The 27990-nt window shown below is 33.4% G+C and overlaps 1 protein-coding gene across 1 annotated transcript in view; it reads left to right on the top strand.

Annotated features, from left to right (window-relative positions):
* Window positions 1-27990, top strand: part of Nav3 (neuron navigator 3) — a 342152-nt gene that overhangs the window by 255956 nt on the left and 58206 nt on the right. The window contains exons 16-22 of the mRNA XM_027928253.2: window positions 772-1260; window positions 5099-5140; window positions 6538-6698; window positions 13553-13741; window positions 16937-16989; window positions 23558-23581; window positions 25980-26057. Of these exons, the coding sequence (XP_027784054.2) occupies window positions 772-1260; window positions 5099-5140; window positions 6538-6698; window positions 13553-13741; window positions 16937-16989; window positions 23558-23581; window positions 25980-26057 (1036 nt within the window). The remainder of the gene's footprint in view (window positions 1-771; window positions 1261-5098; window positions 5141-6537; window positions 6699-13552; window positions 13742-16936; window positions 16990-23557; window positions 23582-25979; window positions 26058-27990) is intronic.

Genomic DNA, 27990 nt, shown 5'->3' with positions numbered 1-27990 from the left:
ATCATTATGCCATTACTTCATATCACTTTATTTCCATATTTACATAAATCTGATTATATCATCTGCTTCATTTACAAAACTAAAATGTTTTCTAAACTAAACTCCAATATTTAACTTAGCACCAACTGTGTTTCACGTCTATTATAAATATGCATTTGAAGAGCCCTGGCAACTGACACGAAACCCTTTGGCCTTTCCAGGGGAAAATGTGGACAAACTCACACGTTGCCAACAATGTCCAATATCGTTTCTGACCAACTACTCCCTGACAGGCACCCAGGCCACCAGATATTCAATGCAACTTCCTAGACTTTGCCTTAAGCATTCCTTTTAGATACTGAATAAACTGTCAAAAAGAAAAAAAATTCATTTAAGTGTTCTATATCGAATGCGTAGAAGTTGTTTCATTATAATGGTTCTGTAAATAGGTAACCTCAAGAATGATCAGAATACTTGCATGAAAGATTCTTATGATCGCTTAAATTGTGAAAGCCCAGAACTTTCATGCTTGGTCTTTGTTTTGCCTGCTTCCTCCTTGCCCCAGGTAGCAGCCCAGAGCTGACTTAACCCTCACCATGAGGATATGAGAGATTTTGAGCACTCAATTAATAAAACAACCAAGCCTATAAAGTTCTTTAACATAGAGACAAGATGTGCTTGGTAGCTCAGTACACCACAGCACACTTGGCTCTTGTGCACTGTAACCCTAAATATTAAATGTGGATATTAGTTTCTTGGAACAACTGAAGTTGTTATTTGTTTTTCTTTTAGGTTGTTTGGTGCCAAGGCAGGTGGCAAATCTGCCTCTGCACCTAATACGGAGGGTGTGAAATCCTCCTCAGTAATGCCCAGCCCTAGTACCACATTAGCGCGACAAGGCAGTCTGGAATCACCGTCGTCTGGTACAGGCAGCATGGGCAGTGCTGGAGGGCTAAGTGGCAGCAGCAGCCCACTCTTCAATAAACCCTCAGACTTAACTACAGATGTTATAAGCTTAAGTCACTCCTTGGCCTCCAGTCCAGCATCGGTTCACTCTTTCACATCAGGTGGTCTTGTGTGGGCTGCCAATATGAGCAGTTCCTCTGCCGGCAGCAAGGACACTCCGAGTTACCAGTCCATGACTAGCCTCCATACGAGCTCTGAGTCCATTGACCTGCCCCTCAGCCATCATGGCTCCCTGTCTGGACTGACCACAGGCACTCACGAGGTTCAGAGCCTGCTCATGAGAACGGGTAGTGTGAGATCTACTCTCTCAGAAAGGTGAGCTTTCCTGAAAGCATTGCTGAAGTCTCACCCCTTTCTCCCTGCACCGTGCCTAACTCCCCATGTGAGTGACGTTTGTGCAAAGCAATACAAGATTGAAAGACATAATATTGATGAGACTTAGCCTTTTCTTTTATACCAAATTTGCAGAGAAATAACACCATTAAGGGTAGGGTGGCTAGATAATTAAGTTTCTCAAGATGAATGCGTACATTTATAGCCAGCAGGCAATGTGAACATTTAAAGCATATATTTATATATTGAGTGATGACGTCTCAAGACATTTTAATGATTTGGCTTGAGCTCCATGATAACATAAGCTCCTTATGATAATTTAAACATTTTTAAAGACCAAATTTAAATGAATTCTATAATCATGCTCTGAGCAATATGTTAAATTGGTTTTATTTGTGCTTCTACATGAAAAAAAAAAAGCAAACTGATCACTGGGGAATCCTAGGAATTGGAGGGGAAAAAAGTCAGTTGTCAGCCCTGAATTCTTAAAGAAAATTATATACAGTGTCATTTGTAAATAAGGCTCTTAAAAATTAATCATCGTCCAAGTATTTCCATTGGTTTAATAAATTCTAACTTAAAATACAGAATATAACGCAGCATCTGTGACTAATACACTTACCAGAAGGTGTCAATGTTGAACAAAATGATTCTAGAATCCTACTGACCAACCCCCAAAATCCTAAAATAATTGATACCGACTCTTACGCCTGGGAAAATTTCTTTTAAAAATTCTTAAAACTGCCACTTTTCCCCTACTTGTTTCTTGGCACACTTAAAGCTTTCACAAATAGTCTTGGCCACATGTGTTAATGTACTATTTGGGTAACACTCTGGTCATTGAAAATTTTTGATACATTTTCCTTTGGTTTTGCTACTGTAAACAGCATATACAACCAGTGTTTGATTTTTTCATCAAAGAAGTTAGGCTTCCAAAAACATTGCAGATTCTAGTTTCAGAACTTCTAAGGTAAATGGGCATCATAACAGGTCATTTATAAAACTTCTAAAAATTAAGTCAAATTATAAATTTTCATAGCCAATTTTAATGAATGTATCATAAGTTATAAGTCAGATGTGGGGAATCCAAATAGCAAGTTGACAGCCAGATCAAGCATACTACAAATAGGTTATTATTTATTATCCAGAAACACCCTCCAAAAACAGATTACTTTTAAATTATGAAGGTAACTGCAGCAAGTTGGCCATCAACCTCCTTCCTCAGCATTCAGATGTTAAACACAAAAAAAATATAGTCAGGTAATTAATTGTAACCCAGTAACCCTCAAGTCAAAAATCACATCTTAAGATTGATGAGTTTTATAGCTATAAGTGAAAGACAGTTTTGACATTTTAGTATGATCTATATTTTAGCTGAGTTCAATATGAAGTTTCACTATAGAAATATACAAATATGTAGTTACTTATTCATTTTAAGCAAATCTTTTTTTAATGGTTGATTAATCTTGGAAATAGGCCAGTTTTACAAATGGGAATTCCATAATATTAAGCAAACCAAATAAAGACTTTTTTCCAAAATACACTGTGAACCAATTTTTGATAAATGAATGCTTTATCTTTGAGTCTTAAAAATGCATTCACGGACAATAAGCCACATAAAATAAATGTTAATACCTTCATAGGTATAGTATATAAGAGATGTTAATTAGTCCCAGCAAATTAATGGATGGAATAATTTTTTGATATAAAACATTCTGCATTTTCTTAGGAATGAAACTGCAAGCAATCGCAGTTTAACCCTTTAAAATGCATGTAAGGAAGTTTTTGATCTTTGGAGAGGAAATTGGATGCAGTTCGTGGTTCTGACTTAATTGGACAGCAGCATGTAGAGAATGCTAAGGAAATAATAGAGCCATATCTGACAGAAAGTGTGTTAAAGTGTAAATATTTAAAGGAAATTAATTAGACATATACAATAGAGAAATCTGTAAGTTTATGACAATAGTTTGATTTTCATATCCTATATTTATATTAAGTCAGTGGGTTTTCATACAGATTTTAATTTTAGTTTAAATTCTTTTTCCTTAAAATTTGTGAAATAAATAAATAATAAATGAATGAATAATAAAACACATTTCTTTTTTATAACTTTCCCTCTGTAGCAATTCTAGATCACTGGTAGCCTTTGTGCCATAATAGTCCCATTTGTTTTTTTGTATTTTTTCAGATCTAATCAAACTCTAAATAATTTAAAATAGTAACCAACTATGCAAATTTCTGGCTCATTATTGAATGTCAAATCTGACAACCATGCTCTAGTCTTTCTGCACAACCATGGACTTTAGGCAAACTACCTTGATGGAACCCCTACTTTACTCATTGCAACTCCTTACCTGGCCCTCCCTGGTATATGAGTTGGCAACCACTGAGGGTTTACAGAAAGTCTACATAATAAAATCCGTAACATCCAGATTTGAATGGAGAGTTCTACCTAAAGCTTTAAATTACTTTGATAAATTTAAATTTTTTTATTAAATTGCCTTGTGATATATACACATAATTTTTATACAACTGTTTCACATTGTCAAAGAATATCTATTTTTAAATCTTCCCTGCAGCATTAAACTTTAATTTGCACACATGAAACAGATGATCTTTAAAATGGCTTATGACCACATAAATACTTTAGCATAATGTAGTTCATATTTGGAGATTTCTCATATTTGTTCAATATGATTCTTTTTGTTTGTTTATTCATACTACTAAGAAAATGTCTATAGTCAAGATATATCCTGGAACAGTCCTCTGCATAGTAATTACCATAAGTGGACATTCCCAATAAATAATGTTAAAGTTGTGTGAAGCCTTCAGATGCTATCTGTGACAATGCTAATGGAGTATACATTGAAGAAAACATTTTAGCTTTGATTTTGAGTGATTAAGTAAATGTCTTTTCATTCATGTTTTGTCATCCCCATTATGCATATCCTATGTATTTAATTTTGATCATTTGAAGATTTAAAAGAAAGAGCTATAATTCTGCAAATTCAATTAATTTTTCTCTCTGCTGTCCACATGCCAGAGATAATAGCAGAATCCTTAGACTTGTCCCACTTTGTTGTTGACACCCTCTTTTCCTCTGTTTTCACAGGCCATTTCTCATTTAATCTAGGCACATCTTTTCATCCCCTCCTATGACCCATTGAAAATACTTTTAAAAAGAGATGATAAATTTTATAGTTCTTTAAATACTCAATTGATGATTTCTAAAAAATAGTAATGCTTAATTTCATTAAAATATTTAAATACATAATATCAGAAACATTGTTTTAAGGAAATTCTCATTATTAGTCTTTTTCTCTTATATGTAAATGGGAAATACTTAATACCTCTGCTTTTATTAAAAATAATGTGAAGACAAAAGATGATTTTAAGTGGTGCTTTTCATCCTTTCTGACCACTGGAACTTGTCACTTTAACTTCAGGCACATCTATTTTATTGCCACCTCTACGGTTCCCCTGCAGGAGAGGTCATAGCAAAAGTCTAGTTAGTTGCAAAGGAAAGGGAAAGATACCACAGTGTTAGGTAAATACAATCGAGAGGGCAATTATGCTAACATATCATTTAATCTACTAATAATACTGTCACTATATTACCATTGATGGTATGGGGTTGGAAAGGAACATTGGGAGCAGTAGACATTTTGTCACCCTCTGTTGGCCTTTTTCAGTGAGTTAAACTTTGATATATATGTGTTACCAGTTATTTTGTGTAGTTTGGAGAATCATTTTTTGTTGGTTGTATAATTTGGAAGTTTTGTTTACATTATGTCCTTAGGGGTTTTCTTTGTTTTAACAGCATGCAGCTTGACAGAAATACACTACCCAAAAAGGGACTAAGGTATATATTTATCTCAGCACAATTGCTTCCTTTTTCTGTTGTTATGTTAACTTTGTGTGCTGTCTCTCTTCCTCTCTATTTCTTTGTTTGCAATGTAGCACCTGACATTGAGGGTGAAATCACTTGTAATCTCAATCTTTTCTCTGGTCCAGAGAGTGGGTGAGATGGCCCTTAGGAAGAGATATTAGTAGAGATTGAGATGGTGCCTCAAAGTAATTTCAGTATAATTACCACTATTTTGAAGTTCTCAAAGCACTTGTCCCAAGCCTTGGTTTTGGTGGGCAGCAACTTTTATAGAATGAAGAACTTAACTCCTCCAAATATTTATAAAATGACTTTCCTAACTTCTACATCTTGGAGGCATATGCTTGCAAAACCTCAAAACCCATCTAGTCTGCACATGTGGCCAGTAATGATGAAAGGTTGAAGGATGCTGTAATTTGAATCAAAGAAAATGTATTTTCATCATCACAGAACAAGTACTACAATGAAGGTATCGATTTTTGGATAAAACCTCAAAAGTCTTAATTTCAATTTTTCCCAGGTTCAGATGCATTTAAATCTGAATTAATTCAATACAATTTAAGAATCTCAAAATAATTATTCAGTTCATAATAAAAATTAAAGTTAAATTTTAATTCATTGCCATATTTTACTGCATACAGTTTCCTGAGGAGGAGACATAGAATAAACTAGTAGTGGAGGTGTAGAACTATGAGCAGGATAAATCAATTGCTCTTTGGTGCTAAGAATTTAATTACTCTGGTGAAACAGTGAGTACTGGCCAAACTAGGTCTTCCCCATTATGTTTTTTCTCTCAAATTTGTTAGATAGCAAATGCCTGTCAATATCGTATTTCAATATTATGTTCTAGAAATTTATTTTCCAATAAAGTGAGCACATTTCTTTTCCTTCCTTTTTAATCCAGACATGATATCAAGTGGCATTTTAACCAAATAACTACTACTCCTTTTAAAAAAAAAAAATGGGCATTAGTTTGTGTCCCATTTCATGCCTTTCTGTGACCATCACTTCCCTTCCCTTGCTTCTGCCTACCACTGTCCACCATTTTTAGTCTGTGTCTTCACCCTCTCACATCCTTCTAAGCACTGCGCTTTTGGGTTCTCCTCAGTTAACTTGGCTGTCTGCTCATTGATTTTCAACTTCATATCTCACAGAAGCATAATTTTCTTCTCAAATGCCTTTATTTTTTTTCCTGTGGGATTCAAACAGATGGTGTCAAATCATCTGGAAGAATTGAGCAATTCTAATTAGATCCAATCTGTTTGAGATTGTTGTTCAGTCTGAATAGTAAGCTCCTCTCAATTGTTTTCCTGTCCTGGTATTGCCTTGCCCTTGTAGATGTGCTGAAGTATCTTAGCTGTGCTGTTTTGCAGATATACCCCATCATCTCGGCAGGCCAACCAAGAAGAAGGCAAAGAGTGGCTGCGTTCTCATTCCACCGGAGGGCTGCAGGATACTGGCAACCAGTCACCTCTGGTCTCCCCTTCTGCCATGTCATCTTCTGCTACAGGAAAATACCACTTTTCTAACTTGGGTAAAATATTCTACCACATAACTGTGTTTTGTTCCTCTTATGATTCACTCTCACAGGAGCCCTGGTATCTCTCCATAAAAAAATTATTTGCATGGTAATGGTAATTTACTGTTCCCAGACTATGTCATTTATTGTTCATGACAAATGCTTTAAATGGACAATACTGTTGTGATTTAGCAGCCTATGCTCCAGAGACTCAGAGAGGTAATTTGACTTGAAAACAGTTCCACTATTAGTAAGAGGCAGAGGCAGGCATCAGTCCCAGAACCTGGCCTCTGTGGGAATATAGCTCAGGTGGTAGAATGCTTTTCTTGCATGCACAAGGCCCTGGGTTCAATTCCCAGCACCATTAAAAAAAAAAAATACTCCAGAACCTGACCTCAAACCCAAGTACCTTTCCATTGTGTCTTAGAATCCTCTTTAAAACCATTATTAAAACATTTCCTTATTTTTGTTTAAAATGTTAAAAATCCTTATAAAAAGATAATAGTTTTATGGAGAAATAGAAAAATAGAAATAATTAAAGAGAAAAAATATATAATCACATGACTGAAAGATAACTTCTATGAACATTTTCAAAGTTCATTTTGCAAATACATCATAGAAAACACAGGAAAGAGTGACAAAACAAATAAGTTGAAATAACACCAGTTATCATTTAATAGATCCAGTGACTTTAAAAATGTATTTCTTTTACAAAGTTGAATATGAAGTAGTCACACTGTTTGTTCTCTTTTCAATTGAAAATTTTTTTTTCTAATCATGTCCACGTACATAGTCCACATTCTTCAATAATTTTGACTTTTCAACTTTTCAGCCCAGTCAGAACTAAAGCCTGTTTCATTTCTAATTCTTCTCACTATACCAAATAGGTATTTTAACAATGAAAAGAAATTATTTGGTACTGATTTCATTTGGGCTAATGAATTCTTAACAACACCAAGTTTTGGTTGCTAAATCTACACAGCAATGAGATTTTTTTTTTTTGCCTTATACTGTCAAACATTTGAATAATTGTTATAAAACATAGCAAATGTAAAAAGAAAATACAAAAACCTAACATGTTAACTCTAAAAAAATTAAAAATATTGAAAAATATTTTTGTAGGGACCTTGAAATATGAAACAAAATCTAATTTCATAGAATATCTAAAACAATCCCAAATCAACCCAAATGCTATAGACTTACTTAGTACCTTATATCCCCTATCAACTTTTTCATTGATTAACATTAATTTGATTAGTTGACTATTCATCATTTTCCCCACTATTATTATTATTGTTAAATTCATTTCTTCCATTATTTTCTAAAGAAATAAAAAACTTACAATATATGCCTGAACTTTGTCTACATTTAATTAGGTATAATTCACAAAATAGCAACTGCACAATTTAATGTGAAGGAGATTCACAGTTTAGGTTTTAGAGAGACTCATGTACAACTATGACATTTGAATCAATGTCTTACCAAAAATGTCAAATATTTGCACAAAGATAAGTTTATTCCAAATTGAACTTAATATGTCGGCTAAATCCAATATTTTTAAACAAATGTGATAAAAATTGATGTATGACACACTTGAGAATACTTTTCATTACATAGTGTTCAAAGATTTAAAGCACGATATGAAATGTAAATTATACTTTTACTGATTGATAACAGACTCTTTTGATAGAACTTTAATGCCTTATTTTGAAAACTACTTATCAAATATGTCCCTTATTTTTTATTGCTGTAGAAACCAAGCTTACCTTCTTGATTCTCCTAATACTTTTCCAACTATAATTCTCTTTCTGCAAGGGCTCATCTTAATGCGGTTTTATCATTTTAGTAAAAACTAGGTTACTTTTGAAAGTGAAAACGACTATGTTAATCATTGTTCCAGGCTTTAAGCATAAACCCTGCCCAATGTACTTCATCCACATTTACTCCTCATCTTTATGTAATTACAGAGTTTTTTATTTAGACATCTTTCTCATCCTAAACACAATTTCTATGTCCTCATCCACAACTTTAATTTTTACCCTTTCAATCAACATTTCTTTCACTTCCAGATCTTTTTGAGCTTTAAAATTAAACCGCATCCATGTCCTAGGCTATGTAGCTACATCCACCTGCCGTAAGCTCTCTTTTTTTCACGCTTCTTCAACTCCTTTAGTGCAAAATCTCAGTGTAATCGACAGGTTTATTCAAAACAACACCATCCACCCTTCATATTGTACACTTTTCAGTAGACCAAAACTTATAATTTTTATTTTTAAAAATTTGAAAGTACTATATTCCTCTCTCTTTGGTGGCATTACTCTTGCTGAAACTTTAACCCTGGACAGTTTCAGTGGATTTCAAAATGATCTTACTGCCTCTTCTCTCCTATCCCTCAACATTTTCACCCATTGAGATATATGGAAGAAGACCTTCCTATCCATGTCAGTGCATTCCCCAGGGCTTATTAACATTTTATAAGCATATGTGGCTTCAGATTAGGTATTCCCTGTTCTCTATGCTGGCAAATTACAAAGAAAAAAAATAAAGCTAATTCTCAAAACATGAAAATAACAAGTTTTGATGATATTTCCAGATCACCTGAACTTCTATTTATTTGGCAAAAATATGGGTTACTATTAAAATGTAACCATAAATTAAAGTTACTTTATTATTAAATTCTTAAAACTACATAAAATTTAACTATTGAACTTGAATAGGTATAGTATTTCCTGCAGCTACTTTTGACATCACCTGTTTTCAGTGAGATCATTATCTTTTCTGAATGATCTGTAATATACATGATTATAACTAACATTCAAGAGTTGGAATACTCTTATTTTGAAAAATGTGTTAGTATATAAAGGTTTTTATAAATATTACTATAAAAATCACGTATAAGAAATTATTAGAAATTTAAGAACACTGAATTTATGTCATTGTCAGTAGATTACTATGAGCTACAGCTAAAGTAAACTATGGTTTGTGTGTAGTTCCTTACATGCTAGGTTTAACAGCATCCACTTCCACTCAAGAAGTAATATCAGATATAACTTATGTAAACAAAATAAGTCTGGGGATGAAACAGCATTTTGAATTGTTCACAGTTATTATGAGGTATCTCATAACCTGGTGAATGGTGACATGCCCATGAGTGATGAGAATCGCTTAGATTCATTGTTCACCTTGCTGCAAGGGTTACCATGCAGAAGCATTGATATCAGCCTGTCACTTCCCAGTTCTATATATTAGATGATTTCTTTGCACACAGAGTAATTGTTAAGCACCTTGTATCGGAGCAGATTCTGTGCTTTTGCTCTCAAGGGTCACTTCACCTTATAACACTCCTCTGTTACCCTCTCCGAAAATGCCCTTCACCCCATTCCAAATGAACTGTTTCTTTTATATTTATGGAAGTACAGAAGCTCACCATTGAGACACACATCTGGTTCAGTCATTCATTTAATATGTAAATTTTCATGACATCTCTAGCTTCTGCTCTAAACTCACCAATGACAGAAACTGTGTGAATCTAGAAATATTTTTCATATACTTACTTTAAAAGATCACATAAAAATTTCCCGAATCTTCAATTACTGGTCTTAGTTGTACATCCAGATTTCACAAACTAATTTAAAATTATAATCCATATGACATCACTTTTCTCATTTAAAACAATATCAAAAACTCATTGGTAAATGTCTAGCAAAGGTACTTGGAGGTATTTTCTGTCCCCATTCTCCACAAATCACCACAAATAAATACATAATTTTAATAAAAGCTATGACTACACATTCAATTTAAGACAGGCCAATAGACTCCTGTTCCCTTACATACATCTACATCTATTTTTCTCCTATTTGGGAAGTTTTATGTGTCTTCTGGCTTTGAATGAATCTTAGAAGCCACTTATTCTACCTTTATTTTATTTATTTATTAATGAAGAAACTGAAAGGTTGAGATGGGGATATTTGAAGTGGATAGAAAGTATAACTATAATCCCTTTACCACTTTCTGTCCCATTTACAAAAATTCTCTTTTTCTTTGTTACTTTTGCCTTCTGTTATGTAACTCTTCTTGGTATATTTTGCATATAAACTTTCTACCTTTCAATCACCTTCCCTATTGGCTGCTCTTGAAATCAGGGACCATATCATATTTTATCTTTCTATTCAAATTTAGCATGAAAACAAAATGAAGAAAGGCTTCCCATGATATTACCTTAAATGAATATTCTTAAATACTATGAGTATATTTTCAGTAGAAACATTATCAAAAGTCTTTGTAAATCCAATTATGCCCTTTAAAGACCACTATAAGCCCCATTAATGAGTCACTTTGAATGAGTAACGCATTATGTTTTGAAATGATCCAGATATATGTGATGATCCAAGCTATATATCTACCTTGATATAGAAATAAAGTCAGCATACCATAGAGGGAGCTGAACATCCATGCTGCCAAGTTATGGAAACCTGTGTCCACCAACAAATGAATGGATAAAGAAACATGGTCCATATATACAATGGAGTCATTCATTTGATGGAAAATGGATGGAACTAGAGATGATCATGTTAGGTGAAATAAGCCCAAACTAGAAAGACAAGCTATCACAAGTTTCCTCTCATATAGAATTTGGAGGGGAAAAAAACAAGGTGAATACTGGAGGAAGAGAATTAGTGGAGAGGAATGGAATGGGGAAGGAGGGACATTAAGATGGGTAATGGGGATGAAAATGCTCAAAATGCTTTTTGCATGTATGAATGTACCATAATTAAACCCACCATTCTGTGTAATTAATATGCATTAATGAAAAATCAGTAATAGAAAAATTCTCAAAAATAGCATGTCTTCAGAATTAAAAACCATCATGTAAAAAATAGAAAAGGAAGACACTTCTCTTGGATACCTCTGTAATCATTTTGGTAACAATTATACAAAGCCAAACTGTGAACAAAATGGCCTTCTAGCCTCTAGATACATATATTAAAGTAATGCATTTGTAGATAAGTTGAAAGCATTCATTTCACAAGCGTTAATTCATAATGTATGTAGTCCCACCATAGAGTGATTTACACAAATCCAGGTACCTTAAACATTAACATTCATCCCAGTGACTCTGGAGGCTGAGACAGGAGGATCTTGAGTTCAAAGCCAGCCTCAGCAATGGTGAGGCACTATGCAACTCAGTGAGACCCTGTCTCTAAATAAAATACAAAAATAGGCTAGGGATGTGGCTCAGTGGTCAAGTACCCCTGAGTTCAATCCAGGGTACACCACTCTGCCAAAAAAAAAAAAAGTTAACATTCAAATTTCGAATGTCCTAGTGCCTGTTAACTGTGACCATACTGAACTAGAACTCATGTCTAAAGGAATATACCCGAAAATAGGTCTGTTCTCTTGTTCTTTCTCTTCCTCTCTCTCCCTCAATCTTCCTCCTTCTCCATTTCCATTCCTTCTTCCTTCTAATATATTATAAATTTTAGAAATACATAGTTTCTTCTTTATTATGTTTTTCACATGCACACATAGATTTCATTCATTGTCCTGTGTTTTTTTTTTTTTTTTTACTTTAATTCATGCTATCTCTATCAGAGGGTTAGTCTGTGTGATGATTCAGTTAATGACTATGAAATGTCTAGCACAGTACCTGGAATACAGGAGGTATACCCCTTGAATTACTTCCGGGAACACTCTTCCAATTTTACCTTATTGTGAGAGCCATTAATTATATTAAGAAGTATAAAGCCTGCATGAAAGAAGAAAATATAGGAAGTTCTGAAATACCAGATCAACTCCAAGGCTTTGGCATGCATTTTCCAAGGTTCTGAGAGGACTCAGCTGTTTCCTTCATAGCTTAAGAAGTTCAGAAGTTTCCTCATAAATCAGTAATAAACTTGCTTTTCTTTTAAAAAAAAAAGTTTCTCAATTTGTCTGCTATAATTTTATTCCATATTTCAAAACTGTATTTCAAATGTCCCATACATTAAATCAATCACATCTTTCTTTAAATTAATGATTCTCATTTGGCCTAAATTGTTGAAAACCACTAGCACTAGATGGCAACAAGCCATTGAAAATAAATTCTTAAATAAATATTTTCTATTGAAAATAAATTCTTATTTATAAGAAATAAACTTTTACATTACAGACTTAAGATACTTCCTTGGAAACAAAATCTGTTTGTGATTTTTTTGAGAGTCTCATTGTGGTATTCTCTTCTTAGACTCAGTAGAAAATAGTTTTTCTATGATTCACTTTATGACAGGTTTACAGATACCATGTACATTACATTATATTTCATATAAAGGAAAAGTTTATTTTATTCATCCTCTTTATAACCTAATTTTCATAATAATGGAAGTACCAACCATGAACTTACATAAATTCACAACTCAGAATGACTGAAAGAAAGCCTTTGCCTAGAAGTATCTAAAATTTCTTCTTGGTAAATTTATATTTTTTTATATTTTACTTTCTTTTCTATTTTTCTTTTCCCAGTAAATTGGTGGTTTTTCTCTAAAATGAAGCCTGTAGACTGTAGAAAAACAATCTTTTTTTTTCATAACTGTGTGCAGAAAATAACATGTTACTGTATTTCTAGTGTGGACAGTAGAGGTGAGTTGGTGGTTTTGTTTACTGTTGCCTGACAAACTGACATACTGCTTGCCATAAAATTTCCAGAGGAAAAGAGGGACTCTGGTGATAGTGATTGGCAATTCAGAGACAGACTCTTGGCCTGCTTTAATAGGGACACCCTATAAATTCATGTTTCTCTAAGAACTGGGATGAATTCTCACTTTTTTTTTTCAACTTTCTATTTTCATCAGTCAAGCCCTGGAGTAACAGACTGCATATGCTTTCTTTTTCAGTGAGTCCAACCAATCTGTCTCAGTTTAACCTCCCTGGGCCCAGCATGATGCGCTCCAACAGCATCCCAGCCCAGGACTCTTCCTTTGATCTCTATGATGACTCCCAGCTTTGTGGGAGTGCCACTTCTCTGGAGGAAAGGCCACGGGCCATCAGTCATTCAGGATCATTCAGAGACAGCATGGAAGAAGGTAAGTTTAGGGATAGGGAAGATGAAGATAAGACTTTTACTTAACTGTCAGAGGAAAAACTGTCCCATTGCCCACAGCACAAAGATTCCTGAAGAAGAAGTAAATGAGTAAGTGGAAGCCTCACTTAAACCCTAGAGCTGAAAGTTTTATTCTGCAGGATCTTCTGTACATTATGAATTTTTATATATGCCAGAATTTGTTTAGATGAATACTTGGCTGTAAGACAATTTACAATAAATCCAATGTTCTCTTATAGAAATATGCAGAATTTTAGAGACTGTTACGCAGATGTGTCAAATATTAGAGCAAATATTTTGTTTGACATCTCAGTTTACAAGCCATAAAGATACACAAGCCAGAATAATTATCTTACAGACTATCACATGTTGTTGACTTTTATTCTCAGAAACTTCCTCTGGTGTTAGTATTTTACCATTTAATTTTAGAATTCCTACTGTACTATATTTGCTTTTTAACAGTTTTTTTTTCTTTTACCAATTGGCAATAAAATTCACACTATCCTAAAACATGTCTTTTTAGCTATATGTATTATGTGATACTCCCTGTAAATCTTTTAAACCTCAATAAGCATAATAGCTATTTAAGTGTATATATTTTCCTAAACTGTATGACTTCAAAAACCAAACTTAATAATATGAGAGATGTGTTTCTTTTATTTAATGAATGATTTTTAAATTATCTATAAATTAAACATGTGAGATACATGTTATAATATATCAGCTATGGTTAAAAGAAAACCAAATATAGAAATCCAAACTGATAAGAATGAAAGCAACCATCCTCATCTTAATAGTTATGCATAAAAGGAAAACTTCAGTCTCGAAACATAGCAAGGTTTAAACATCTAACCATCAATTTATTTATTGTTTGAATTGGGCTAATTTCTTAACTTCATTAGTCCTAATTTCTGCTTCCGTAATTCTGTCCCAGGGAATTTCTTATTTAAAACATCTTCTGACTAAAGTTTTAGGCGGTTAAGAGAATTGTCTTATATTTTTCAGGTCATCATTGTACATTTAATATGCTGGCACTAAATCAGTTAACAATATTTACATCTACCTTTTAGGATATTAACCAAACTACTGAGTTCACTGTGGCAAACAGTGAATTATATATACCCTGGTGAATCAGCTGATTCTACTGTGTAGTAGATGAACTATAAGTAATCTGACCTGTAAGGACATTATTTCTCTGAAATGGATATGTCATTCTGTCACATATAGACCTTTCATAATACTTTAAAAACAATTTGCTTAGCATACAGTTCATGTCCTAGAGTGCCTCACTTACAAATAGAATGATGGTTTTATGCTGGGAAATTCCAGCCTTGCATTAGGAAGCTTAATTGAATTGCTAAAAGCCAGCTTGAGTAGGTGAGATGGATTTTTGATGCTCATGCACTGGACACTGAACTATTATTATTATTTGATTGTGATCTAGAATTAATGAATTATTGAACTAGAAGAGAAGTTTTTTATTAACATCTTGCCCAGTGTGCATGCTAACAGATGAAGAGACTAAGCTATAAACTATAAGGTCACACACCTATAAATAATACTTGCATAATTTCCTAACTCATTGTCCATCTTCCTTCTGATACACCAGGCCAGTACTCTTTGTTTGAAAATGAGTCATATAAATGAATCAGAAGTTGAAAGAATGTGCTTTGAAAAAGAATAATTGATTTAAAGACTAATATTTTGTATATCTCATAGAATGATAATATTACCCAAGTTAGAATTCTGGTGGTGTTCTTTATTCTTCTTTTGACTCACTTTATATATTTTTAATTCACTTCCTATGAATTCTTATAGTACCAAAGCATTGATAGTAATAACACTTATGTTGCTCTGTTGTGATTATTTTTAATGTTTTCTTTCTAATTATCTTGGGGCACCTATCATTGTTTCGTATTCATTTTGTAGTTCCAAGATCTAGCAAGGACCTGTCACACTGTGTGTGCTCAACTAATGTTTATTTAAGAAATAAGTTAGAAGAAATAACTACATTATCCCATCATAAAAAAGGGGATTTTTGCAAATCATATTAAGTTCAATTTTATCCACCTTTTGGATTTAAAACATTGGAAGTACAAAAGACAAAAGTAGACTTTGATTGTTTAAGATGGCATTTTGATAAATAAAAAACAGCATATCATTTCCATTCTTATTTTTTCTGAGATACCACCTTAAAATAAGAAGTATTTATATATAACTAAAATTTTTTAAAAAACCATTATTCTAAATTTAAAAAACATAGATCAATTTATTATAACTGACTATTGAAATAGCTACTTGGAAAAAAATGCTTATATACCTGAAAGTATATAAAGAAAATTTCTGAAAATGGATCTTTGTTGGATAAAATGAAATTAAATGAATAAACACAAAGTATTTTTAAAAATTTTAAAAGCTTATGAAAATTTTTTTTTAGTTTTATGATTTTCTATTTACTGTATGAGAATTTATACTTTTCATATTGTGTAAAACATGCTTTTAATGCTCATGCTTGTCCACTTCTATCTATAAATTGGTGAATGAGATACTTTAGGGAAGAGTATGGGATCTTTTCATGTCTCAACATCTTGACTTCCAAAAAATCATTACAGACTATGTTGGTCTGTTTTTCACACTGTGACCAAACTGCCTGACAATAACTTATGGGCTCACAGTTTCAAAGATTCAGTCCATAATCAGCCAACCCCATTGCTCTGAACCTAAGGCAAGGTAGAACATCATAGCAGAAGGGCATGATGGAGGAAAGCTTCTCAGATCATGGCAGCTAGGAAGCAGAGTCTGGGGCAGGAAGGAGCTAGAGACAGATAAAGTCCAAAGTCATGCCCCCAGTGACCTACTTCCTCCAACCAAGCCCTACTTGCCTACAATTACCACCCAGTGGTCCATTCAGATAGTAATGCACTAAGGGGCTTAATCTACTGAAAATTATAGCTCTCATAATCTCATCTTTTCATCTCTGAGCATTATTATATTGCCTAACATACAAACTCATAGGGGAATATTTTAGATCCAAATCATATACAAACTTATTCTCAGAATCTTACAGCTAGCTGTTAATGTTATTTCCCTAGCCACCTGTTCTTTACTTTTTTAGTTAAGGCCTAGGTTTTATGAGTAGACATGAGTATTTTAAATCTGTTGTTCTTGTTTTCTCTAGTTCATGGCTCTTCGTTATCATTGGTTTCCAGCACTTCTTCTCTTTACTCTACAGTAAGTATTAAATGAGAATAAAAAGCTTCTGCCTGTACCATGCATAGATGATTAAGTAGATTGACATTTACACAGAAGTGGTGTGGCCACATAAAGGCATACTCTAAGCCACTCTATATCCGTTAAGCTGGCAAGTACTCCATCAATCCCTCTGTGACCCACTAGTATATATTTTCACTTGATTCATTATAATCAATGAGTGGATGTAAAACTGAATTTCATACAGTCCTTTGGGGTATGACAGGGAGTCCCTGAAACCATGAACTATGATTTATCATATTTTCATAATGTTTGTTTTCCTTTGTTTGATTCTCTGACTCATGAATTAATTGTTCTATGATATTTTTTCAACTTTTTTTATTTTAAGTTCATTTTTTATAAAGACTGTTCTGGAAGAACTAGAGATTTTTTTTAAGTATGATTTAAAAGAATTTTTTTAAAAAATATTTTTGCTGCTAAGGATCCAACCCAGGTCCTCCTGCATGGGAAACACACACTTTCCCCTTGAACTGTGCCCCAAGCCAAAAAAACTGTTCCTTAGAAGAGGAAAGCCAGTGTTTCAAATTCTTTTCCCAGTGTGTGAAATTATAGTTCACTTTTGCCAAAATGAGTTTTCTGTCCATTAAATATAATTTTATCTTTAAAAAAGCCTACAGGAAGTTAGGTTTTATAAGAAGCTTCCTTTATGCCCTGGTAACAGGCAGGATATTAAAGCAGTTTCCTAAGTCTCTATGAGACTTGAGTGCTATGAGTAATTCTTAATCCTGTGTTGAAAGGTTTACAAAAGTCTGTAGCCTTTGACTCCCACTGAGCAATTAAGTGTTAAGGACAATATGGATTTTTTCACTTATTTTCATTAGGCTTAAATGTTAAAGCCTTTTGTTTGCAAAGTAATCATGCATATTTATTGCTTTAAAAAAAGACATTCACTGGAGTGAGATGGTATCTTAGGGTGGTTTTGATTTGCATTTCTCTGACTGCTAGAGATGGTGAGCATTTTTTCATGTACTTGTTGATTGATTGTATGTCCTCCTCTGAGAAGTGTCTGTTCAGGTCCTTGGCCCATTTGTTGATTGGGTTGTTTGTTCTCTTATTGTCTAATTTTTTGAGTTCTTTGTATACTCTGGATATTAGGGCTCTATCTGAAGTGTGAGGAGTAAAGATTTGTTCCCAGGATGTAGGCTCTCTATTTACCTCTCTTATTGTTTCTTTTGCCATCTCACTCCAGTTAGATTGGCAGCCATTATGAAGTCAAACAACAACAAGTGCTGGCGAGGATGTGGGGAAAAGGGTACACTTGTACATTGCTGGTGGGACTGCAGATTGGTGCAGCCAATTTGGAAAGCAGTATGGAGATTTCTTGGAAAGCTGGGAATGGAGCCACCATTTGACCCAGCTATTCCCCTTCTCGGTCTATTCCCTAAAGACCTAAAAAGAGCATGCTACAGGGACACTGCTACATCCATGTTCATAGCAGCACAATTCACAATAGCAAAACTGTGGAACCAACCTAGATGCCCTTCAATAGATGAATGGATAAAAAAAAAATGTGGCATTTATACACAATGGAGTATTACTCTGCATTAAAAAATGACAAAATCATAGAATTTACAGGGAAATGGATGGCATTAGAGCAGATTATGCTAAGTGAAGCTAGCCAATCCCTAAAAAACAAATGCCAAATGTCTTCTTTGATATAAGGAGAGTAACTAAGAACAGAGTAGGGACGAAGAGCATGAGAAGAAGATTAACATTAAACAGGGATGAGAGGTGGGAGGGAAAGGAAGAGAGAAGGGAAATTGCATGGAAATGGAAGGAGACCCTCAGAGTTATACAAAAGTACATACAAGAGGAAGTGAGGGGAAAGGGAAAAATAATACAAGGGGGACAAATGAATGTCAGTAGAGGGGGCAGAGAGAGAAGAGGGGAGGAGAGGGGAGGGGAGAGGGGATAGTAGAGGATAGGAAAGGCAGCAGAACACAACAGACACTAGTATGGCAATATGTAAATCAATGGATGTGTAACTGATGTGATTCTGCAATCTGTATATGGGGTAAAAATGGGAGCTCATAACCTACTTGAATCAAAGTGTGAAATATGATATATCAAGAACTATGTAATGTTTTGAACAGCCAACAATAAAAAATTTAAAAAAAAAGATGTGAAAAAAAAATAAAAATAAAAATAAAAAAAGACATTCACAATCATCCATCAATGTAGACATTATTTTTCTTATTTCTCCTTTTAATGATTAAAATTGCCATTAAGTTCTATAAAGGAAGATATGTAGACTAATGAATAAAGAAATAATAAATGTAAAAGTATATTTTAAAAACACATTAAATATGTTAAGATTGTATTTCTCCTGTTGATCTAATATTGTTACTCATTTATGATATGTATTATGACTTAAATCACTATAATTTCAATCTCTATATAACAGCAAAAGATGGAGCATAGTTGTAATCATAATTTAAATAAATGCAATAACAATATGTGGATAAAACTTCCTTTATGAAGCTGAGAAAGAAGAAAAAGAGCATGTGTTTAAGGAACAAGAGATAATGCATTAGTCCACATTCCACTAATTAGACCAGAGTCCACTAAAATTTTCTGGGATATTAAAAATGTCCCCATCTGCACTGGCTAATACTAGCAGTAGGTTGCTATTGGTTATTTTAAATGTGTCTAGTGTGTGTGACTGAGGAACTGTATTGTTTATTTTAATTAATCTAAATTTAAATAGGTACATAAACCTGGTGACTGAGATTAAATAGTTCAAGTTTATAGGGAGCAAAGGGGATAAATTTAAAAATTAAAGAAGGATGAATAAAGGGAGGTTGGTTGGACCAGTGCACAGTGTATTTATGTGTGGAAATATCACACTGAAACCAATTAATGTGTAAAATTAATATATGTTGAACAAAAATGAAAAATAATAAATGTTTTTAAATATAGGAAAATAGGAGTAGGATGTCTAAATCATGAAAACAATTAGGAAGTATTGGTGAAAAGTACTGTATTAAAAATATAATGTGAACAGGAACAGACGTTAAAATAAAGAGCCTATACTTAACATTTAAGTATTAAAGACAATAGGGATTTTTTCACTTATTTTCTTTAAGCTTAAATGTTAAAGTGTTTTGAACATTCAGAACTGAAGTAGACCCTGTGTTTAGCATAAAATGAATGAGTTAGATGATCAAGCTATGAGACAAAGTGATATTATTAGTCAGTTATTAAATTAGCTGTATTGGAAATGATGGAAATTTAAAATGTATTAGAAATGATGGAACCTACATATTTAAAATGACTATAGTGAAATAATTCAAAAAATGCATATTTGAGGGCAATTCAGGTTGGGGAGGCAGAATAAGGAGGAGTCACTCTCTTTCCATTCCCCACAATCATGCACTAGGATTAAACTGGCATTAAAATATCTGTGAAAGTGTTTTTCAAACCATGAAATGAAACAGCAATTAATTACTATTATTCACACCTTCATAAGTTTTTGGATAAAGATTTAGTTGATTTGTCTTCTTATCTGGTTCGATCAGTAATTACTATGTGGCATCAGGCAAGTTGCCCAATTTCTTTGGATTACACCTATAAAATAAAATTTGAAAACATCAGCCAAATCTACTCCATCTGTCCCATGGGATTTCTGCAAACTGTTTAGAAATCACAGACCCAATCTGATCTGCCAAGGAGTTTGGAAACTTTAGAGTTTATGTTTGTTTTTAAATCTAAGCCAGCACTGTGAAATCTGGAACATTCCCCCTAAAATCCACACTTGAAAATCCTTTTCCAAATAACTGGAATATCTAGCAACACATCCTCCATGTTTCTAGTAGTCACCTTGGGTGGTGGCACATGCTCTCAGGCAAGCCACAACCTCCAATACCTCCTCTTCTTGACACTCAAGCTAAGTTTGGGTTGCTAGTTGTCATTGTGCTGTTGCATTATTCATAGGAGAGAAATGCTCCTCACTTTCTATATCTCTATTAGAAAGTGGAAAATAAAAGATAACCTAGGAAGGTTGTGTTATTTCTTAAAAAATATTTAGAACCTCTTTTCATTCTCTATTATGTATGTATGTGTGTAGTATATATACATACACACATACAAACAGCTATCCATCCATCCTGTTAGGTATTTAAATTCATGATCCATGAGAAGATGATTTTTGATTGATATTATATTAGATCTTTATTGGAGCTGTTAGTTTTTTTATTTACTGTATATTAAATTTTTACTGGAGCCATTCTGCACTTGGATTCAAATTTATACTTTTTTCATGAGAACAAGGATCCTGTTTGATTCCTTGAATAGCTCCTTAGCCTATTACCTAACACATGGATAACACTGAAGTGGTTTCCATAAGTTTGAATGGATAAATAAATGGCCATATAATGGCTTACAGAATAAAGAGTCAACAGATATATTTTAATTTAGGCAAGGTGTTTTATGTTGTTTACCATCCTTAAGGACATTAGTCTTGCATCAGAACCATCAGTAAAATGTGGTAAGTAATCAAATTCCATCATGGTATCATTAATCCCACTCCTAAACCACTGAAAAAAAATATAATATTAAGATTCTAGCTCATACCTTCAACTTGAGGGTCATACCTACCTACTATTAATAACCATAGAGTGTGAAAGAGGGCAAGGATTAACAAAAATGATAGCTTTGAGAAATCAATAGTGAGAAAAGTCATGCCCTGCAGTGTATGTAGAATTAATAATGGTTATGCTTACTTTTAACATATGCAACTTTGGGGTATTTTAATAAAAAATGTGATGAGCATGTTTCTTATATTTTATTTTTTTACATAGCTCTTGACATATCATATTTCATACATTTGATTCAAGTGGGTTATGAACTCCCATTTTTACCCCGTATACAAAAACGTGGATGTGTAACCGATGTAATTCTGCAATCTGTTTCTTATATTTTAAATGAAATATATCTATTTCTTCCAATACATGAGATAGTTACAAACCTTTACCAGTTTTATATAATTCTAACAAACCTAAAAACAATATAAACAAACTAACAAGAAACATATAACATACTAGGGAAAATTAAGTCAGTTTTAATTGTGCTGTGTGCTTAAAGCAATGAAACACTTAAATTAAGATTCCTTGCTTAATTTTAATTCCAAAACCAAACTGTATATGAAGCCTTGAAATTATTAGAATTAAAAACTATCTTCACTTAAAATGCTGAACATGGGATGTAAAACGAAGGTTTATGTCACTGTTGCTTTTCAAACAGTGTTTTCTTATAAAGGCTATTATGATTCTATAGGTTAGCCACTTTATCACTTTATTATTTTATCATTTGACATTTTTTAAAGGTGGAGAAAATGCAGGAAAGACAAAACTCAGGTTAAAAGAGATCTTTATGCATGAAATGTATCCTGAGAGTTATTGTTTTGTTTATTTTTATTATCTGGAGGAAAAGAATAATAAAACTTAAGATGTTTTTGTATTGATTAATCAGGAAATACCCAAAAATAGAAATAGTAGCAAAGAAATTATTTTTCAGCTTTGTTTCTGCTTACAGTAATGAACAGACTTACTGTTCAGGGATATTATGCATTCTCCAGCCTTTTCTAGATTGAGAAAGCTTTACCAATGTAATGGTGCACATAACTCATTTTCTGGTATTTTGCAGCCCAGCATGAAGGGGGGAAAAAAGCAGAGCTAGGAATTTTCTGTACTGAGATCAAAAACACCCTGCAAGTTCCTACAGAAGCACAACCAAAGATACTTTTATTGCCACCTTATCACTGAATGCTTTAGTGTCTTGATGACTTGCAGCCCAATAAGTTTAATTAAGGATTATTAGGGAAAATAAAAGATAGAAATGAATAAACTTTATTTGCTGTGATTATCAGTAGAGGTCAGCATTTTCCCCCAACATTATTTGATATTCTTTATGATCTGTAAGTCACAGAACAAAATTCTTACTCCTAAATCTTTTCTAAGGCTCTGTATAATTTAATGGAGTCCATTTTTTAAAATATCTATGAAAAAAACAATATTACATTTTTAAATATTTTTAAATATTTTTTTAATTGTAGTTGAACATAATACCTTTATTTTATTTATTTATTTTGTGTGTGTGTGTGTGTGGTGCTCAGGATCAAATCCAGAGCCTCGCACATGCTAGGCAAGAGCTCTACTGCTGAGCTACAACCCCAGCCCCTGTGCCTATCTTTTTTAGAGTATAATTTTGTAATTATTTCATTTCTGTTGTTTTTGGTCTAAATCTTAGCATTTTTTAATTCTATCCTTTCTTTCAAGTCATATTACAAATCCAAGGGTTAAATTATCTATATTTTTAAATAACTCATATTACATATAAAGGAATATTCATTTTAAGTCTTATAGTATCCTATTCTTACTCATTAATTGAATCATTGAATGTATTTTGCTTGATCTTACATTAGATCCTAAAGACATTTTAAATGCACAGTAATTTTTTTATTCATTTGTTAATGTGAAATGAATTGACACTAACTTTATTGTTAAATTTATTTTCCTTATATCTTTTGCAGGCTGAAGAAAAGGCTCATTCAGAGGTAAAAAAAAAAACTTAAAAAACATTTTTGTGTTTGATCATTTCCGTTTATGATGCAATGAGTGTTGTTGCCACTAGAGGGCTCTGTGATACAATAACATAACTACAGAGACACAGAAAAGCCAGCCAGCTAGCTGGGAATGGTCTTAGCTATTACCTCTTAAAAAGAAATAAAATGAAATGTTTAGAAGCAGATTTCCCTCTCATGTTCTAGATTTAATCTTAAATCATTAACCAATAAGTTGTCTTTATTAGTATATGCTCATTAAATCATGGATGAATGAATGAATTTGTAAAATATTTAATTAGTCTCTCTCCTAACCCCAAACTGTGAGACCATCTGCATGGATTAATGGACACACTGAGTCTGAGGCAGCAGTCCTCCCTGAAACAGACACTTACATCCCAGCCTAACTATTTTGTGCATTGACTATACTCCCTCTTTTCACTATTTTATATCTAGGGTAGTATATTATTCTAATCAAATTTCACAAATGCATACTTGGTTGCAGTCATGTACAAATCAAAGTGCAACCTGGGAAAACATTCTTTTTCTTAACTTCTGTATGAATGAGAGCAGAAAGAGTTTAATTAGGATTTTATTCAAGGTGAGGTGATCATTTTTTGATAGGTTTGCATTGAAGCAATCACACCACAGAGAAAATAAAATAAATGTCTGAGCATCAGGCTTTGTAATGGAATGTCTTTCCTTTGAAGTCCTGTTTCATGAACTCTTAAAGAAGCATTTTGCTATGTCTGAAATACTGAAAAATTATTGATTATACAATTCATTTTTACAATCTCTAGACCAAAGAGTGAATTTGATGTTTAAAAACCTAAACTGTTTTCTTTCCATCATGTGGACATGGCAGTGTTTCTAATGTTATTATTACATAGCTACTGGGATATAGAAATGCTACATCTATTTGCCTTGGTGCTGGTTAGGCCGTTCTGTATTTATTGCTTATGTACTATAGTGGGTCATATGTTTGGGAAAATATCATTTAAATTACAGTTTCCTGAGTTATATCTTAAAGGAACTAGAATCATATAATAATAATAGACAATTAATTTGAGAAAGCCTCTTTCAGTCTGTACTGATCTGAAAATATGAGATGTCTGCTTTCTGAAACTATTTATAGTCATCATCATGTACATCTGGGGTATAGCTCTTTTGTAAAAATGCAAATAAAATGGAGTCTCTGCTTCCAGTGAAGAGATCTCCCTCCTTCCCCTCTCTCTTTCTTTCTTTCTTTCTTTTTTTCCTTGTTTAGAGACTTTAAATATTGACCACTATTTCTTTTCCACAAAATGTTTTGTTGCGGGGGGGGGGGGGGGGGGGGGCGGGCAGGGTTGGGGTGGGAGAAGGACTCTTAATGAACAATGTCCAGAATGTTCTTTCAAACTGAGACAGCATTCCAAAAGCCCAGTTCTAACAATAGGGAACTTATATTTTAAGAAATGAGAAACATCACAGTAGTATGTTTGGCATCTTAAGTAGCTGAATTCTCTTGAGTCCAGAAATAGACTTTCAGGACCTATTTTATATGGTCGTAATTGTTTTGCCTTACTAATCACTCTTCAAATTTCCTGGCAACATGAGATATTTTGATTAGACTGCCAAAAATACTTATAAAGATTTTAAATATGATATGATATGCTTTCCATCATCCTTTATATCAGTTTTGTTAAATTGTTAAATAAAAAGGAAAACATTTTAGAATAATTAGTTTGTTGGTTCATCTATTTAGTTGTGTGATACTAGTCATTTCCCTCTTATTTTGAAGCCGCAGATATCTATAAAGCATTTCTGCTAGGAGTTAATAATACCTCAGTTAATAAAAGACAATATAGTAAATATTTTAGAAGGCTTCTCTGTAAATCATTACAACTCCATCCCATAAAATTATTTTTAAATATGGACTCATTAAATGTTGAATTAAACCCAACTTTCAGGTACTACTATTCTACAGCTTTTGAGAACTTGCCAACCCTTAGAAGATAAAAATGTATGCACACAGAAAAATCCCTGAGATTTTCAGAAAAATAACATTATCTTTTGCTAAAAAAAGATGCATATTTAATTTTAAAAATTTCTACCTGAATTTTATTACCAAAATTTTTCAGGAGGGGAAAAAAATCCATGGAGAAAGTAAATTGCATCTTGAGTCCCGCAGGGTTGCAAGTAGACGAAGTAAACATCCTTTGATTGCATATTTGAGTCCCAGTTTGCTCCTGACATTTTATAGTTATTGGATAGATGGTGTTCATAGTTTTAGGAATTAGTACTAATACAGTTGTGGTTAAATGAGTTAATATAGTATTTGCCTCCTTGGATAGAATTTGTAGTTTTAAGTAACAATCCACTAACACATTGAAATATTTTTTGTTCCATTTAGCAAATTCATAAACTACGGAGAGAGCTGGTTGCATCTCAAGAAAAAGTTGCTACCCTGACATCTCAACTTTCAGCAAATGTAAGTCACTTTTGATTTTTAAATATATCACCTCAGAATTGTATATTACAAAATGGAGTAGGTCTGCTAACACACTTGCAAATTTTCAGCATCCAAAAATCACACAGATGCAAAGTACTGAATAGTGGGACTCATATAAAATTAAATTTTTTCTGCCCACAAAGTAATAAAATGTAAATTTACATAGAGGGGGGGATTCCCAATGTGATTAAAATGGCTTTTTGTTCCCCATAAGATTTCTAACAGTGGTATCAGTTGTAAAGGTCACTTCTTGTTTCATATTTTTGTTACTCCCCATTCATAGGTTCCTTTCAAGCCTTAATATACTAAGGGTTGTTAGTGTTTGACTTAGGAAGATACAATATTCCTATTCCCTGCCCCCTTCAGTTGCATTTATCGAACAATTAGTTAAGCATCCAATTAATTAAAAAAAATTAGATCTAAAGATGGATAGCTGAGCTACATTGCACATGAGATATAGTTGTCTTGAAAAACCTTGGCAGCCTTCTCATGGTGGTACAAAAGGATACATTTCTACTGGCAGCTAAGCAGCTTAGAATGGCAAAAATGATGACAGTGAAGACCGTCAATTATATTAACATTTATTGAATGTATTTCCATGTGCTCAGAGTAGCCGCAGAATAATAAAGGGGAAGATATGGCATTGTGCCCAGTCCTAGGGAATGGTAGTGTTGGGAACAACAGAGAGGGGTAGGGGAGCTCCTGCCATTTTGCCATATGTCCTGCCACCCTCTCTCCACATTAGTTTGCTCATTTCTGCTCTGGAGCTCTGAGCTGCTCTCTGCCTCATCCCCCCACCTCTGCCCCATCCATGGAGACTTTCTGTTTCCTTAACAAAGCATGACATCAAATTCCAGCAGGTGCTTTAATAAAAAACATTTTGAGGATAGAAATTATTTTTGTAAAATAAATTCTAAAGGAAATGTCATTTCAATCACAGTGTATTCATTTTAGCATGATATATGAATTGAATTTATTTTTTCAATTTCTGGAGAATCGTGAATTTTGGGACTCAAATTTTTTTTTATTGGTGGTGTTGGGGGATTTCTAAATAATAAAAGCAGATTTTTAGAGAACTGTTTAGACATTACTAGAAGATAAGTGTATAATTTAAACGATATTTTGTTTTTAAGAGTAACTCTTAAAGAGATAGTTCCAAGGCAACTGTAAGCTTTATATTATAGGTTACATGATAGTGGTATCAAACATTCCTATGTAGGTTACTGAATTTGTACATGTAAATGCCAGAATCACCCAGAGCTTTTGTTCACTGCAGTGAGGAAGGACAGTGACTGGCCCTGTCCATTAGATTGTCAAAACACTTGCAGCCATCACAAGCAAATACTCAGGGCCTTATGGTATTTCATAAATGTTTCTTGGTGGGCCTCAGCATTGAATTCAGATATTGGAATGCTATGGCTGCAAAACATAATGAAATATAAACTGAGAGTCTTCCATTTAAAAAGTAATATATACACATTATTAAAAGGAAAAAAATGAAACTAAAAGAGCACTTTGTGAGAAATGTGTGTTCAGTTTCCCTCTGAGATGCCATTCTCACTGTGGTTATTGGTTTCTCATGTATCATTTAATCATTTTTAAGTTTTTCCCCCTGTGTACACACATACAACATGCATTTACCAAAACATGTGCACACGGTGGGAACCACATTCTAAAATGGAGAAACAGTTGTGATGGCCAATTCTTCTGGGTCATGGTTTGGAAAAGGAACAAAACCATTAGAAAGGTGCCAGCCACTGGCTACCTACCCACTCTGTACTTGTTCACATCACACCATTTTTACTGATGAGTTTTCATGACCTTGGAGGACACATTCTCTGATGGGCATTCACCACCAAAAAGGGAAATGTGGTTCTTAGGATTGAAAAATTCTCACTCTCTTCATGTGTAA

The sequence above is a fragment of the Marmota flaviventris genome, chromosome 3 (assembly GCF_047511675.1).
Source record: "Marmota flaviventris isolate mMarFla1 chromosome 3, mMarFla1.hap1, whole genome shotgun sequence".
Lineage (NCBI taxonomy): Eukaryota > Metazoa > Chordata > Mammalia > Rodentia > Sciuridae > Marmota > Marmota flaviventris.
The sequence above is the reverse complement of the archived record's forward strand: the minus strand, read 5'-3'. Positions and strand labels throughout refer to the sequence as shown.